Source organism: Nilaparvata lugens, chromosome 8 (genome assembly GCF_014356525.2).
Source record: "Nilaparvata lugens isolate BPH chromosome 8, ASM1435652v1, whole genome shotgun sequence".
Classification (NCBI taxonomy): domain Eukaryota; kingdom Metazoa; phylum Arthropoda; class Insecta; order Hemiptera; family Delphacidae; genus Nilaparvata; species Nilaparvata lugens.
This window is the reverse complement of record NC_052511.1, coordinates 23,487,287-23,503,458: the sequence shown is the minus strand read 5'-3', so window position 1 is coordinate 23,503,458 and position 16,172 is coordinate 23,487,287. Positions and strand designations below refer to the sequence as shown.

At 34.2% G+C, this 16,172-nt stretch overlaps 1 protein-coding gene across 1 annotated transcript in view; it reads right to left on the bottom strand.

The window, feature by feature from the left end:
• Positions 1–3,315: 3,315 nt before the first annotated feature.
• LOC111046845 (transmembrane protein 161B) overlaps positions 3,316–16,172 on the bottom strand; it is a 31,444-nt gene continuing 18,587 nt past the window's right edge. The window contains 1 exon segment of the mRNA XM_039434300.1: positions 3,316–5,249. Coding sequence (XP_039290234.1) covers positions 5,130–5,249 — 120 coding nt within the window. The 3' untranslated portion in view covers positions 3,316–5,129.

The window sequence follows — 16,172 nt, the reverse complement described above, 5'->3', positions numbered from 1 at the left end:
GATGAAATATATTTTTAAGTATGTAGATAGAAAATTTTATCCTTTTCAAAAGAAAATATCGCCCAAATTTGTCTACGATGCACCGTTTAGAAGTTATAAACAAAAAACTGGACCGACTCCCAAATTTTGAGAAGCATGATCCCTTGACTTGGGAATGGTATCAATCTCTTTGTAATAATGTGTAGAAAAAGATTATCCATGATGGCAATCTCAAAAATGTTTGCTATCATAAAAAAAACAAGATGGCGGCAAAAAATGTCGATTTTCAAGAAATCGTCTGTATTTCTAATAATGTCGAGGATATCGGATCAATTCAGCCATCTGAAAGATCCAAAATAATCATACTACAGTATTCGAAAGATTTATCTATTTCCAACAACTTTTACTATGATGAATATAACTTCAAGGAAGGGGAAGTCAACAATTGAAGCTGTGCAGTCAGTTGTAACGGTGGTCGAGGATGTCTTCAATAGGAAGAAATACACAGGATTAATTCTATTCAAACACTTGAAATCAGATTTTTGGCCGCCATCTTGGAGTTTTCTATGATGACAAAAATTTTTAAGATTACCATCATAAATAATCTATTTCCACACATCTTTACAAAGAGATTGATACCATTTTCAAGTCTTTACCTTCAAGGGGTCATGAGTTACATGGTTTTCTAATTGTTCAGGTTTGGCATAATATGGTGAAAAAAGAGTGTTTTCCGCTGCAAACAGTAGTTTTTTCTCTTTTTCCAATGACGCCGTAGAAGATGCCTTCAACAAGACAGCTTTCAACCAGATGTCATTTTGAAGGTTTAGAAATATTCTACAACACTGTGCCAATAATGTTGGTGTTTGTTCACTCTGAATATATTTACAGGGTGAAAAATATAATTTTGTCCCTGAAAGAATCTGATTCCAAGAGTTTGAAGTTTTATTCACCATATTAGAAGTTGTTGGAAATGGATAAATCATTCGGATATTGTAGTATGATTATTTTGGAGCTTCCAGATGGCTGAATTTATTAAAATTAAAAAAAAAACTCACAAAAAAATAAAGAATTACAAAACAAAATACAATAAAATGTTACAAATATAAACAACCAAATTGATCTGATATCCTCGACATTATTAGAATTACAGACGATTTCTTGAATATGAACATATTATTGCCGCCATCTTGTTTTTTTATGATGATAAACATTTTTTAGATTGCCATCATGGATAATCTTTTTCTACACACTATTACAAAGAGATTGATACCATTCCCAAGTCTGTACCTTCAAGGAGTCATGAGTTACACGGTTTTCTAATTGTTGGGATGGCATTTTGGTGGAAAAAGCGTGTTTTCCGCTGCAAACAGTACTTTTCTCTCTTTTTCCGATGACGCTCCAGCCGTGGAATATGGACTTACAGCCTCCAACCAGATGTCATTTTAAAGCTTTGGGAATATACTAGTATACTGTACCAATAACACTAGTGTATGTCTACTGCGAATACATTTGCAGGATGGAAAGTGGAATATTGTCCCCGAAAAATGTATGTTTCAAGTTTTTGAAGTTGAATAAATCATGAAAAGAGTGGTTGAAATGAGTCGATTCTCTCGAAAATCATAGTTTGGTTAATTCTGAACACTTTGGTGGTAAAACCAATCCGTTATCACTCACAAAAACTAATTAATAGCAAGCAATATGAAACTTTCTGTCAATAATGACCGCCATCTTGAATTTTTTCAATGATGTCGAATATTTTCGTTGTTTCCATCATCAATATTCTTATTCGGCTTGTTCTAACGAAGAGATTGAGACCATTTGCAGGTCTCTATCTTGAAGTAGTCATGAAAAAAAATCGATTTTATAGTTCTAGTTTGTTACCTCATGTGTATGGAAAAACGCATCAGAAACCGTGCAGTGTTTTCTTTGGAGGGCGCTGCAGAACTCATTTCTTGACGTACAGCACATGAAAATATATCGTTAAGAGTTGAAAAAACGCTCTAAATTTCATAGATTTAAAATTTCTCTGTATCTCTTGCATAAAGAAAGTTATAATGGAATAAAATTTAAAAAAAATAGAAAATACCGTTTTTGGGCTTTTGAAGGTTATAACTAAAAAAATATGCGTTTTAGAGGAAAATGTTATGAAACAAAAATTGTTGAGGAAGATTTTTTAAATATTTTCGTCTAGAAAAACGGTTGAATATCTTGAACAAATATTGAAATACAAGCGAAACTCTGAAAATTTTGGCGGCCATCTTGTTTCCAAGGTGTTTGCCTGTGATTTCGACTTATCATCATCACGATCTTTATTATGCTAGACCTAACGAAGAAATTGAGACACCTTCCACGGCTGTTACCCAAAAATGACCACGGAGTGCCTTATTCATGACATTTGCGCCCGGACTATAGTGAGGTCCACATTATAATGGCAGTGTAGGAAGATAGGAGAAAATGGTTGCCAGATCTCATCCTTGCCACCCAAAACAGCTGATACTGGTATATCTGATCAATTTAACTGTTCATTATTGTTGAAAATAGTTAATCATATTTTATTTGTCAAGCAAATATATTTTTTAGAGATGTAAAAATAAATTTTCATGATTGAGGTTGAATATTCTGTCAATTAGTTGAATTCCTACATTGTTGATAAACGATGTGGCAACATCGCAAAGCGTGAAAGAAATAGCGTCATCCGCTTTGTTGAATGATAGACAAGGATAGCAACACCATTGCAAATCACACACTGCCATTATAACGTGGACCTCACTATAGGGTGTAATGTAATTGAATTCAAAATGCTTGCTCTACCTACCGGCGTAAATAGTAACTAAACTTACTAAAATGGACAGTTGTGTGAGTGCTCACCCTATCTACCGTTATAAACTGTAAACACAATTTATTTCAAATTTCAAAGAATATAGCTGCATTGCATTGTATATGTTTTTGCTAAAAGGTTTGTAATGCTCCTTCGCTTGGACAGTCTCTCTTTCACATGCTGATAGACTTATTTACTTGCTATCGCATCCCTCCCTTCCTTTTCTTTTTCTATTATCTCTGATCTTTTAGTGAGGTTCGCGTTATAATGGCAGTGGAGAAAAATAAGAGAACAGCGTTGCCGATTTTCTGCCTTGACACTGCCTTCTATGGAAGATAGCTGATACCGTGATACAGGTATATCTTATGAAAAAATATTTTCTAATGATAATGTACTTATACTATACTATACCATACCATACCGGTATTCATGTGTAGAAGAGAAGTGTTTGCTTTAATGAAGCAATGGTGATTGCTGATTAGTGAGGAATAAAACTAAAAAGGAAATAATCCAATTTATTTCCATAAACAGTCTTTTTTTTATTAAAATCTATAAACAATCCAAAAGCGCAACGCCATTAAAACAATAACTAAACTATAATAATGAACGGCACACAATTTGAAGCAAAATAGCTCATAAACAACTAAATCAAACAAATTGAACAGATAAGCTTAATCTAATGAGATGAAAGATAACTTTTCGAATAACAAATATAATATGCAACAGAAAGAATATTAAATAATTCATAGTGGAAGTTATCCTGTAAAAATAAGTGATCTATTCTATAATAAAACAACACTGGATTGAAATTATTGAATCAAAATTCAAAATTGCAATTGTACAGTACGGTAGGTTACTTAGATTATTCTTATCTTTAGACTAGTCTTGGATTGTGATAATTAATACAGTATGGTACTAATTATGATAAAAACATAATACATTTTATGATACAATTCAATGAATAAGTTGAGATAGAGATAGTCTATTTTCAAACCCTTCATTCATGCCAACTGTTTAATATTGAAGACCAACTTATCTGAATAAGACATTTTTTTGTAGAAAAATAAAAAGCAATTTTAATCAGAGCATTAATAACTAAACATTATAACTTCATATTGCTGTAAATAGAAATTAACAATTAGCGCCTTTTCATCTGAATCGGAACCCACTTGAGACTGTTAGTAGGTCCATGCATTTCTTTAAACATCCTTCCCAAAACCCACGCACAATCCCAAGTTTCAACCCCATCAACCCCTGCAAGAAAATGGAAGCCCTTGTGAACAATTTACTATAATATGTAACTATTAAACAAAACGACTTGAAATTGTCACAACCACTTATTTATTAATAATTAATATTTTTAATAAATAGTTATTGAGATAATCTCAATTCGTTTCAATATTATTACTAACACAAAATCATTTCCACTTAAACTCAGATTGATATGTAATAACTAATATAAAATCTAGTGAATTGAACCTGAATGAAAAAACTCAAAGGTGTAATCTTGAATCAAAAAAAGCCAATGACAATAAACTAAAGACTGTACTGGAGAATTCTAGGAAATTCTCAAGAAAAACAAAACATATAAATACGATAAATTTAGTTAAATAAAGATTATAAAATACCATGTACAATGGTAAATGTCCAGAACGACATGACATAGTTCAGAACACTTATTCCTCAATGAATCCATTTGCAAAACTCTTCAAATTATTGAGTAAAATAACTAACTGGAGGCAGCAGTAGTTATAGTGAGTCACTATTCCCATACAACAAATGCTGACAGTTGAAAGTGAATCTGAATTTCACCAAAGGGCTAAATTACCAGACCAGTGCTCCTACTAATTTTGTTCGATTGGCAATATTATTATGAGGAAATAAATTATAAAATGTCATTTTCTAAAATTCAAAGGTACAGTACGGTGCTTCAATTAGTGCCAACTCCGGTTAGTTATTCAGTTCAGAGCTTTAAATATGTCACAAAGATTACAAGTTCACCTAGAAATATTCGAAATAATTCGTATTGCTTTTTTTTTAGTGAGGAGTCCCTTACAGAAAGTTTTCATCTAGTCTGAATATATAATTTAATCCGTCACAACTTACTGTTATACAGTATAATTATTATATCAGCCGGAACTGAAAGTTTAGCGTACCCATCACAAGTCCCCCTAATGGCTATCATCCAAATTTATACACGATACTGACGCGGTATCTGTCTTGTACAAACTCTTTGGTTCATCGGGAAACTTAATATTATGCTGTTATTTCTATACACTACTACCTGAGTTCCAAGTTGGTAAAATTAGCACAAATTCAAAAAAATAAATGTTTATACGTGAGCAAAGTACGACTGATAGACCATTCCTAATGCACTGGATGTGAACCATACGAAACAAGTCCACCAAGTCGCAAATCCGAACACTCCTCTGTACACTTCACGAGTAAAAACCTGCAAAAATAAATTTGTAGGTAAAATACAAGAACCTGCAAAAATAAATTTGTAGGTAAAATACAAGAACATTGTATAAAAGTAACCGAAATAAAAATACAGTATCAGTCAATTCTTCTATCATAATCACAATCTAAAAGTTAGCAAATTGTAGAATAAACACTCTCAGCAAATTATTATCAATCAAATGAACATTCAGTGAACAGCTTGACAATACAGTAGAAATGTTTAAAAAGGCGAAGTTACAGTAAAATGCAGAGTTAGTCGAATGAAATACAAAGAACAGCTTGAAAATCAGAAAAAAATCAGAAGAGCTACAGCCAGAAAAAATTGGAAAAAGAGTTTCAATAGTCAAAAGAATACAGAGAAGAGGATGAAATTCAGTAAAAATGGAAATAATATTTGTTGATATTTTAAAAATACAATAAGAAGGCAGACACGGAGAAAAAACAAAGGGATTTTAACGTGAATGAGGAAAATATTAGAAAACTAGCTGGCCCGGCGAACTTCGTTCCGCCAAATAGTTGATGCATCTCATGGCAAACTTTAGCTGGATGCTTTTAGCGAAATCTGATGCACTATATTTTATGAAAATCATCCAGCAAACAGTATTTAAATTTATATCTCAATATGGACTTCCTATGTGCTTAGTTAGATATTCAGCAGTTTGTATTTTTAGATATAGGTAGTTGAATGCAGCTTGCTGGGTAACTGAATGGTATATCTCCTTGCTGCTGATTTTCCCGTGCATATTCTAAATTTACAGCATTTCGAGTTCTACGACCCAAGTTTGGTCGTCGTTCGTACCGCGGCATTATTATTAGAATTAGAATTTTGCAAGGTACCTAGAATAGAAGGTACTATAGTGAGGTCCACGTTATAATGGCAGTGGATAAAGATAGAAGAATAGCGATTCCGATTCTCTGCATTAATTAATTATATTTCTACACTGTCAAAAACATAACTGGCATCGTTGTGGACCTAGAAAAGGATAGTACCACCGACTTTGTCGAATGATAGACAAGGATAGCAAAACCAAAGTTGATCAAATACTGTCATTATAACGTGGACCTCACTATAGCCACGCGCATCTCGATCTTTTAATGATCAGTCAGATGATCGGTGTGACGTCATTGGTGCTCTAAATATCTATTCTTTCTATCTTTTCAATGTTAAATTGAGCAACTTTGTAAGTCTTTTTTTCAATAATTAAATAACTTCCAAGTCCCATCGACATCTCCAACGATTCATACAATATTTATCTTCAATTTTTCTAGAAATCTAATACTTTTGGACAGCTGGATCTTTCAGAATGATCGATTTTGTAAGAGCCTGCATATCGAATACCTGTTGCTTTCTTATTGAAAATTAACATGCTTTCCCTGGCTCTTTTGTAATTCAATTACTCAATGCTAATGAATTTGATAAATCGATCATTGAATGAGGAATTAAAAACGTGAAAACATTGATTGCACTATAATATTATTTCTCTCAAACTCCTTTATCTTGTCTGCGTACTGTATAATACACATGTAGATTCAATAGAACATCTTGCCTAATCCCTTAGGAGGATCTCTTTTTTCAGTAAAATTATGGCTTTCACATACTTGATCAGGGAATAGTTTTCTGGTTGAATCTTTCTAATTGGAACTACAACAAGATATAAGGGCGAAAATAATATATTAAAGCATGCATACCGCTTGGGGAATTCACAATAATTTAGAATTGTATTGAATACATACTCTCGTATTGTATATATATATATAAGCTTATGCTTTATGGGCCAGCATGTGGAAGCGTCAGAAGTGACTTGTCATAATTTAAAAAATACAAAACAGAAATTACATCAAAGATGTACATTGAAGGACAGTATGCTATAATATGCAGTATTACTGCATATTTTGGAATGGCCTCTATGGGTCTGCCTCAAATGTCAATTCTCTGTAATACTCCTTCGATCCATTTAAGCCCCACATCACTTGCCGCATGCACCTCCTGCAATCCTCCCTCACATGGGAACAGAGGGCAGTTTGAAACCAAGTGCTCCATTGTCTGTATCTCGCCACATTCACAGTATGGGTCAGGTGTAAAGCCCCATAAGGCAAGAGACTGGGCGCATCTTCCAGTAGATGTCCGGAACCTGTTCAAACAGCACCACTGCCGGCGGCCAAGCAGTGTCCCTGGCACCTCTCCGTTTGGATCCTCAATTAGATGTTTATTCTTCACTGATGAGGAGGACCACCTTGCCTTCCAAATTGTTCCAATATCCTGACCATTCTGATCATCTAATCTCAGATACCTCCTAGATTGTAGCCGTCTTGCTGGTGCATTATTTAGCTCCTTAGCTATTGGCAACTCATTCCTTGAGACAACCCTGTTAACAAGTTGTCTTGTCTTATTCAATCTGCGGAGGTCTGGTGGCAGGACATTACAAAGCACAGGTAGCCAGTTGGTCTCTGTTGGTCTCATTGTGCCATTGATTTTCCTCATGGATTCATTTAGCTGCACATCGATCTTTCCCACATGTGCACTATGTGCCCACACAGGTGAGCAGTATTCAGCCACACTGTACATCAAGGCAAGACTGGATGTTCGCAGCGTTCCCACATTGCAACCCCAATGTGGGAACGCTGCGAACATCCAGTCTTGCCTTGATGTACAGTGTGGCTGAATACTGCTCACCTGTGTGGGCACATAGTGCACATGTGGGAAGATCGATGTGCAGCTAAATGAATCCATGAGGAAAATCAATGGCACAATGAGACCAACAGAGACCAACTGGCTACCTGTGCTTTGTAATGTCCTGCCACCAGACCTCCGCAGATTGAATAAGACAAGACAACTTGTTAACAGGGTTGTCTCAAGGAATGAGTTGTCAATAGCTAAGGAGCTAAATAATGCACCAGCAAGACGGCTACAATCTAGGAGGTATCTGAGATTAGATGATCAGAATGGTCAGGATATTGGAACAATTTGGAAGGCAAGGTGGTCCTCCTCATCAGTGAAGAATAAACACCTAATTGAGGATCCAAACGGAGAGGTGCAGGGACACTGCTTGGCCGCCGGCAGTGGTGCTGTTTGAACAGGTTCCGGACATCTACTGGAAGATGCGCCCAGTCTCTTGCCTTATGGGGCTTTACACCTGACCCATACTGTGAATGTGGCGAGATACAGACAATGGAGCACTTGGTTTCAAACTGCCCTCTGTTCCCATGTGAGGGAGGATTGCAGGAGGTGCATGCGGCAAGTGATGTGGGGCTTAAATGGATCGAAGGAGTATTACAGAGAATTGACATTTGAGGCAGACCCATAGAGGCCATTCCAAAATATGCAGTAATACTGCATATTATAGCATACTGTCCTTCAATGTACATCTTTGATGTAATTTCTGTTTTGTATTTTTTAAATTATGACAAGTCACTTCTGACGCTTCCACATGCTGGCCCATAAAGCATAAGCTTATATATATATATACAATACGAGAGTATGTATTCAATACAATTCTAAATTATTGTGAATTCCCCAAGCGGTATGCATGCTTTAATATATTATTTTCGCCCTTATATCTTGTTGTAGTTTCCAATTAGAAAGATTCAACCAGAAAACTATTCCCTGATCAAGTATGTGAAAGCCATAATTTTACTGAAAAAAGAGATCCTCCTAAGGGATTAGGCAAGATGTTCTATTGAATCTACATGTGTATTATACAGTACGCAGACAAGATAAAGGAGTTTGAGAGAAATAATATTATAGTGCAATCAATGTTTTCACGTTTTTAATTCCTCATTCAATGATCGATTTATCAAATTCATTAGCATTGAGTAATTGAATTACAAAAGAGCCAGGGAAAGCATGTTAATTTTCAATAAGAAAGCAACAGGTATTCGATATGCAGGCTCTTACAAAATCGATCATTCTGAAAGATCCAGCTGTCCAAAAGTATTAGATTTCTAGAAAAATTGAAGATAAATATTGTATGAATCGTTGGAGATGTCGATGGGAAGTTATTTATTATTGAAAAAAAGACTTACAAAGTTGTTCAATTTAACATTGAAAAGATAGAAAGAATAGATATTTAGAGCACCAATGACGTCACACCGATCATCTGACTGATCATTAAAAGATCGAGATGCGCGTGGCTATAGTGAGGTCCACGTTATAATGACAGTATTTGATCAACTTTGGTTTTGCTATCCTTGTCTATCATTCGACAAAGTCGGTGGTACTATCCTTTTCTAGGTCCACAACGATGCCAATTATGTTTTTGACAGTGTAGAAATATAATTAATTAATGCAGAGAATCGGAATCGCTATTCTTCTATCTTTATCCACTGCCATTATAACGTGGACCTCACTATAGTACCTTCTATTCTAGGTACCTTGCAAAATTCTAATTCTAATAATAATGCCGCGGTACGAACGACGACCAAACTTGGTCGTAGAACTCGAAATGCTGTAAATTTAGAATATGACGGAAAATCAGCAGCAACTAGATATACCATTCAGTTTTCCAGCAAGCTGCATTCAACTACCTATATCTAAAATACAAACTGCTGAATATCTAACTAAGCACATAGGAAGTCCATATTGAGATATAAATTTAAATACTGACTGCTGGATAATTTTCATGAAATATAGTGCATCAGATTTAGCTAAAAGCATCCAGCTAAAGTTTGTCATGAGATGCATCAACTATTTGGCGGAACGAAGTTCGCCGGGCCAGCTACTTTTCTAATATTTTCCTCATTCACGTTAAAATCCCTTTGTTTTTCTCAGTGTCTGCCTTCTTATTGTATTTTTAAAATATCAACAATAGTTATTTGTGCAACTAGTGCGCAAAGTGACAGTTTGCTGCATCGAAAGAAACGTTTACGCCCGAGCCGTAGGCGAGGGCGGAATGGTTTCTTGAGTGCAGCAAACGAACTTTGCGCACGTATTTCACATTAAATTTTTCCTACAGTTACCATTGAATATGAAAAATGGGTAATTATGGTAAATTGCCTGAATAATGTATGTGTGTTTGAATGGCGGGGGCAGCTGTGTGGTGTGTGCTGTGGTGGCACTGTGCTGTCGTTGTCCTCCATTATAATATCTACTTAATAATTAGCGCGTTGTGCTTCGTTGCACCTCTGCTCACTATAGCAGCCACAGCAGTCACTGTTACCAACTTCATTTTGATTTTGCTGCACTGGTGCTCCATATAACCTACTAACTATTTTGCGTTGTCATGCTGCAAATCTGGAGTACGCAAAGTACTCACTTTGCGCACTAGTGCGGAAAAGTGATTCTTTGCAGCCTGCAATCAGTGCACAAATGGTCACTTTTCAGGGTATCTGTAGGAAATAGTTATTTGTGCAACTAGTGCGCAAAGTGACAGTTTGCTGCATCGAAAGAAACGTTTACGCCCGAGCCGTAGGCGAGGGCGGAATGGTTTCTTGAGTGCAGCAAACGAACTTTGCGCACGTATTTCACATTAAATTTTTCCTACAGCTACCATTGGAAATGAAAAGTGGGTAATTATGGTAAAATTGCCTGAATAATGTAGTAGTGTTTGAATGGCGGGGGCAGCTGTGTGGTGTGTGCTGTGGTGGGTGCGGCTGTGCTGTCGTTGTCCTTGGTTATAATATCTACTTAATAATTAGCGCGTTGTGCTTCGTTGCACCTCTGCTCACTATAGCAGCCACAGCAGTCACTGTTACCAACTTCATTTTGATTTTGCTGCACTGGTGCTCCATATAACCTACTAACTATTTTGCGTTGTCATGCTGCAAATCTGGAAGATAAAGAATTGTCAAGAGTTAAAAATTGAACATTCCAAATACGAGAAACAGATCACAGGACACAAGCAATCATTATAAATTACGATTCAATTATAATATTATTATTTATTTTTATTAAAAAGAAGACATCTAATCTAATGAGAGAACCTCAATTCTGTGTGTGAGAGTTTCAATGATAGGAAAGGAACACCAAACTATTTATAATATTTTTTGATATTAGCATACCAGAATATTGATAGATACAGTAAAATGTTAATATTGTTTATTTTGAAGCAACTGAATACGATATCATCTCAATTCATGAAATGTTAAGGCATAATACGAGCAAATATAACAGAGTTTATTTATTTATTTATTTATTTATTTATTCATTTTCTTTACATACAAAGGCTCACAGAGATCCATAAAGAGCCTTATTTACACAATAAATGAAACAACGATTTAACTTATATACATTTTGAAATATAGTAAATAAAGAAAAGAAAGAAAAAAAGCATTTACACAGTTGAAATAATCAAATTAATTACATTCATATAAAGAAAAATGTAAAAAAGCAAAAAGCATTTACTCACAATAATCAAATTAATTTCATTATTATAAAGAAAAATGTGAAAGAATGAAAGTAAAACAATCCTTTCCAAAGATTCTAGAGGAAAATACAATTAAAAAAAAAAACTATTTAAAGATTACGAGAAAGAAAATAATAACTAATAAAAAAAAAAAAAAAGCTAAGTAAACAGAAAAAGAAAAGTCTTAAACTAGGAGAGTTCCAGCCAGAGTTTACAAAACAAATCATCTCAAAAACGAGCGTCTTATGATAGATTCAGTTCACAATGTTTCTTATATTCATTGAATGAGTTCGAAAAAGGATCAATGTGTTCATTCAAGCTATTAAACAGTCGTAAGGTTTTATAAAGGAATGAGTTGTAATGATGGTTTGTTCTAGCAAAGGGAATCTCAAACAATATATTCCTTCTAGGTCTTGCATATGGTACAATGAAATTAATTAGGCTGATAAAATATGGTAAATGGACGTTATGATTCAAGATATTATATAATAGCAATAGGGCATTCAATGATCTCCGCACCTGCAATGACCGGATATTAAATAAGGATCTCAATTCACTAGTTGGGAAATTGAATGGACAGAACATACGGAATTTCTTGATGAATAGGTGTCTTAGAAATCTATTTTGAATCTTCTCAATTTCGTAGCTATCAGTTACATTAGCAGGACCCCACACCATAGATGCATACTCAAGTTTACTCCGTACCAGTGCATTAAACAGTTTTAAACTTACATCACAACTAGTGAAAGGTTTTGAATTACGAAGTATAAAACCAAGTAGCCTATTAGCACTGCTAAGAACGTGATTAAATTGGTCTTTAAAATCAAGAGTCGAGTCCATCAACACTCCAAGATCTCGAATGCTATGACATACTCTAGATTGATGCCTGCTAATGAGTAAGCGTACCGATCATAATTCCTCTGTCTCGTGTAAACCATAAACTTGGTTTTTGAGATATTAATTTTAGTTTATTTCTATGACACCATAGATGGACTCTATCAAGATCCTGTTGTAACTGAGCACAATCGTCAACACTCCTTATTAATTTATACAATTTTACATCATCTGCAAACACTAGGATCCTGGATGCAATAATGCAATCGGGAAGATCGTTTATTAAGAGTAAAAACAAAAGAGGCCCAAGATTCGATCCCTGAGGGACACCTGATGTATTTGCATAGTCAGCAGATTTGTAGCTATTGAAATGTATGTGTGAAAATCTATCAAATAGGTAGCTGCGGAAAAATTTGATCAAATCAGTTGAAAACCCATAAGTAACTAACTTTTCCAATAAAACTTCAAAATTAACTGAGTCGAAAGCTTTACTGAAATCGAGATAAATCACGTCTACCCGATCCTGACTATCTAATTTAGAAGAGACAAATTGAGTAAATGTTAACAGATTACTTACAGTAGACCTTCGGGGCATGAAACCATGTTGGAAAGGTGATATGACGTGTTTTACATGATTGAATACTATATTATATAAAATAGATTCAAATACTTTGTCAGGTGCATCCAATATAGAAATAGGTCGAAAATTAGATATTAAATTGGGTTTACCAGATTTATGAATGGCGTTATACGGGCATTTTTCCATTTAGTAGGATATTTATTGTTTTTAAAGAGAGATTGGAAATATATTGTAAAGGTTTTAATAGAATATCCTTACAACCCTTAATAATATAGGCAGGGACACCGTCAGGACCAGCTGAGCGAGTTGCTTTTAGCTTATCAACCGCAGAGCTGACCCAATCATCTGAAATGGAAGGGATAATCAGCGTATCAATGTTATAAGTGGGTCTATTGGTATCAAGGTGAGGTAGGTCATTCCCGGAGAAATCACTGTCCCTTTTTATACTAGCATAGATCTAGTTGAAAGAGATCATAGATCACAGATCATAGAGTTGAAAGCTGCAATAGGATATTTTGGATAATAATCAACAAGGTCAATAGAAATGGCTTTCTATAAAATAAAAAATAAACGTTTTATTGTAGTAGCAAAAGAGAACATCAAAATGTATTACAACGTCAAATGGTAACAGAAGTAGACATAGACCTTGGAAATCAACAATATGATACACAAATTAGCATTATAAAATAGGGACATAAGGCTTTGATTTGGATAAGAATTTATAAAATGTCATACTTAATATTAAATTTCATTAAGATAGACTACATACTATTACATTAGACTCTAATGTCTAATGTCTTTGACATAAGACATAAATAGGGACATGAGAATTTGATTTGGATAAGAATTTATGAAATGTCATACTTCATATTAAATTTAACTAAGATAGATTACATATTAATATTATATTAAACTCGATATAGAATATTGAAATACTAATAAAAACATTTCGACTATTACCAGTATGTATTTTAATTTAGGCTAGTAAGACAGATAAGATTGGCATTCCACTACCAATGCAGAATCTTAATAGAGATTCTCAAAAAAGTAGATTATAATATATAAGTTACACGATTAGTACAAAAACTTGCATGGGAAAAAACTTTTTTTCAAAATTCATAATTTCCTTGATAAATCTCCTATTTTAAATTTTCTGAAAGTATTCCCTGATCTTTCTAAAAATCCTCTCTTTGTAAGAATTTTTTAGAAACCGTGAACAATGAAACCGCATGCAATTTATTTCAGTGTGGCAGGAAGTCCGATGTAAGGCTGGCCACTAACGGTATAACATGCATGATACACATGACATCAGACATTGTTGTGTCATCACAGCGAAATACTTCGGGCAAAATTTTTTGAGGTTAGGTTTTTGTGTCTCTGATTTTTTGTTGTTTATATTTCATTCGCTGCTCTATTTGAGGTTGAATTATTTTTCTATCATTGTAATTTGTAATTTTCCGGAGGCTTATTTATTGTTATTGGTTGTTTATTTTATTTTTGAAGCCTGGAAGCCTCTCACTAATTTAAAGCCTCTCACATACAGAAATAATTTTCCTATCATTATAATTTGTAATTTTCCAGTGGTTTATTTATTGTTATTGGTTGTTTATTCTATGTTAGAAGCTTCTCACTGATAACAAATCATGCATGATGAACATGATGTGTGTAAAGGTGCGTATAGACTTTCGCTCTGCTCCACAATCGAACGTCACTCGAGCAGATCGAATGATGTTCACAGGTGGAGCAAGAGTGGAACGCGAACAGAGCTTGTAACAGAGCTCGAGCATGGCAAGTTCCAAGGTCGAACTAACCAATAGTTGAGCATGCGCGGTTAAAGTTTTTGTTGGATCACTTACGAACTCAGTGTTAGCATATAAAATGATCATAATTAATAATTAATTATCAAAATTGAATAATGTAAAATTATAAAAACATTTTTAATAATTGGTACCAGCATATTATTATTGAGAAGAAAGAGGCCAGACTCCCAACAACGCCTTTCACCTTTTAAAACATTGACAGACATAACCTTTTTGTAATAAAACATCAACATAAATGCAACGAACATAATAATATTATCATCAATTTATTATACAAACATAATGTATTATTACATTATAAACAGCTAAAAGACGACATGATTGCCGCATCTATCCTTTGCGAAGAAACAGGCTCAATTCTCCATAAAATGCAATATACAAAAATTAAGAAGCAATATTATAGTGAGATTGCAAAGCTTAAATCAAACTCTTATAAATATAGAATAGATAGATCAGAAAATATATCCAAAGATGTGTGGAAAATTGCAAAAGAAATCTCTAACTGCGATCCTGATAAATATGGAAATGTAATTGAAATAATTCAAGATGAAAATAAAATCAATGATCCTTGCCAGCTAAGCAACCTTTTCAATGACTTTTTCTTGAACTGTGACAGTGGGACTAATATTAACAATTCAAAAGAGAACAGTAGGTCCAACTTCAATACTCAAAATTCTATATTCTTAACTCCAACTACTCAAAAAGAAATTACTGACATTATATTAAGTCTAAAAAATAAAAGAAGCAGTGGTTGGGATGAAGTCTCAGCCTGGCTGCTGAAACAATGCTATGAACCTCTACTTGATACATTAACAAAATTAATCAATAAGTCTTGAAAAAGGCGTGTTCCCAGAGTCACTGAAGCTAGCTATAGTTAATCCAATTTATAAAAAAGGGATTAAGACCATTAGTAACTACAGACCAATTTCACTTCTATCAACTTTCAGCAAAATCTTCGAGAAAATACTCTACAACCGTTTTGTAAATTTTTTCTCAAAAGAGAATATATTTAACAAACTTCAATTTGGGTTTAGAAGGGGCTTATCCACAATAAATGCAATTGCTGAGTTCACCCAAAAGATTTACGAATGCCTTGACCAAAATAAACCTATTTCAGGTACTTTCATTGACCTTTCAAAGGCTTTTGATTCAGTTGACCATTCTATAGTATTAACAAAACTAACAAAACATGGTATTAGAGGTCTAGCATTGAAACTTATGGAGACATATCTTACAAACAGGCTGCAATGTACAGAAATTGACTTAGAGGTTCAAAATGCAAGTACGAAAGTCAGATCAAATTTGAAAATTGTAAGAAAGGGTGTACCCCCGGGATCTAT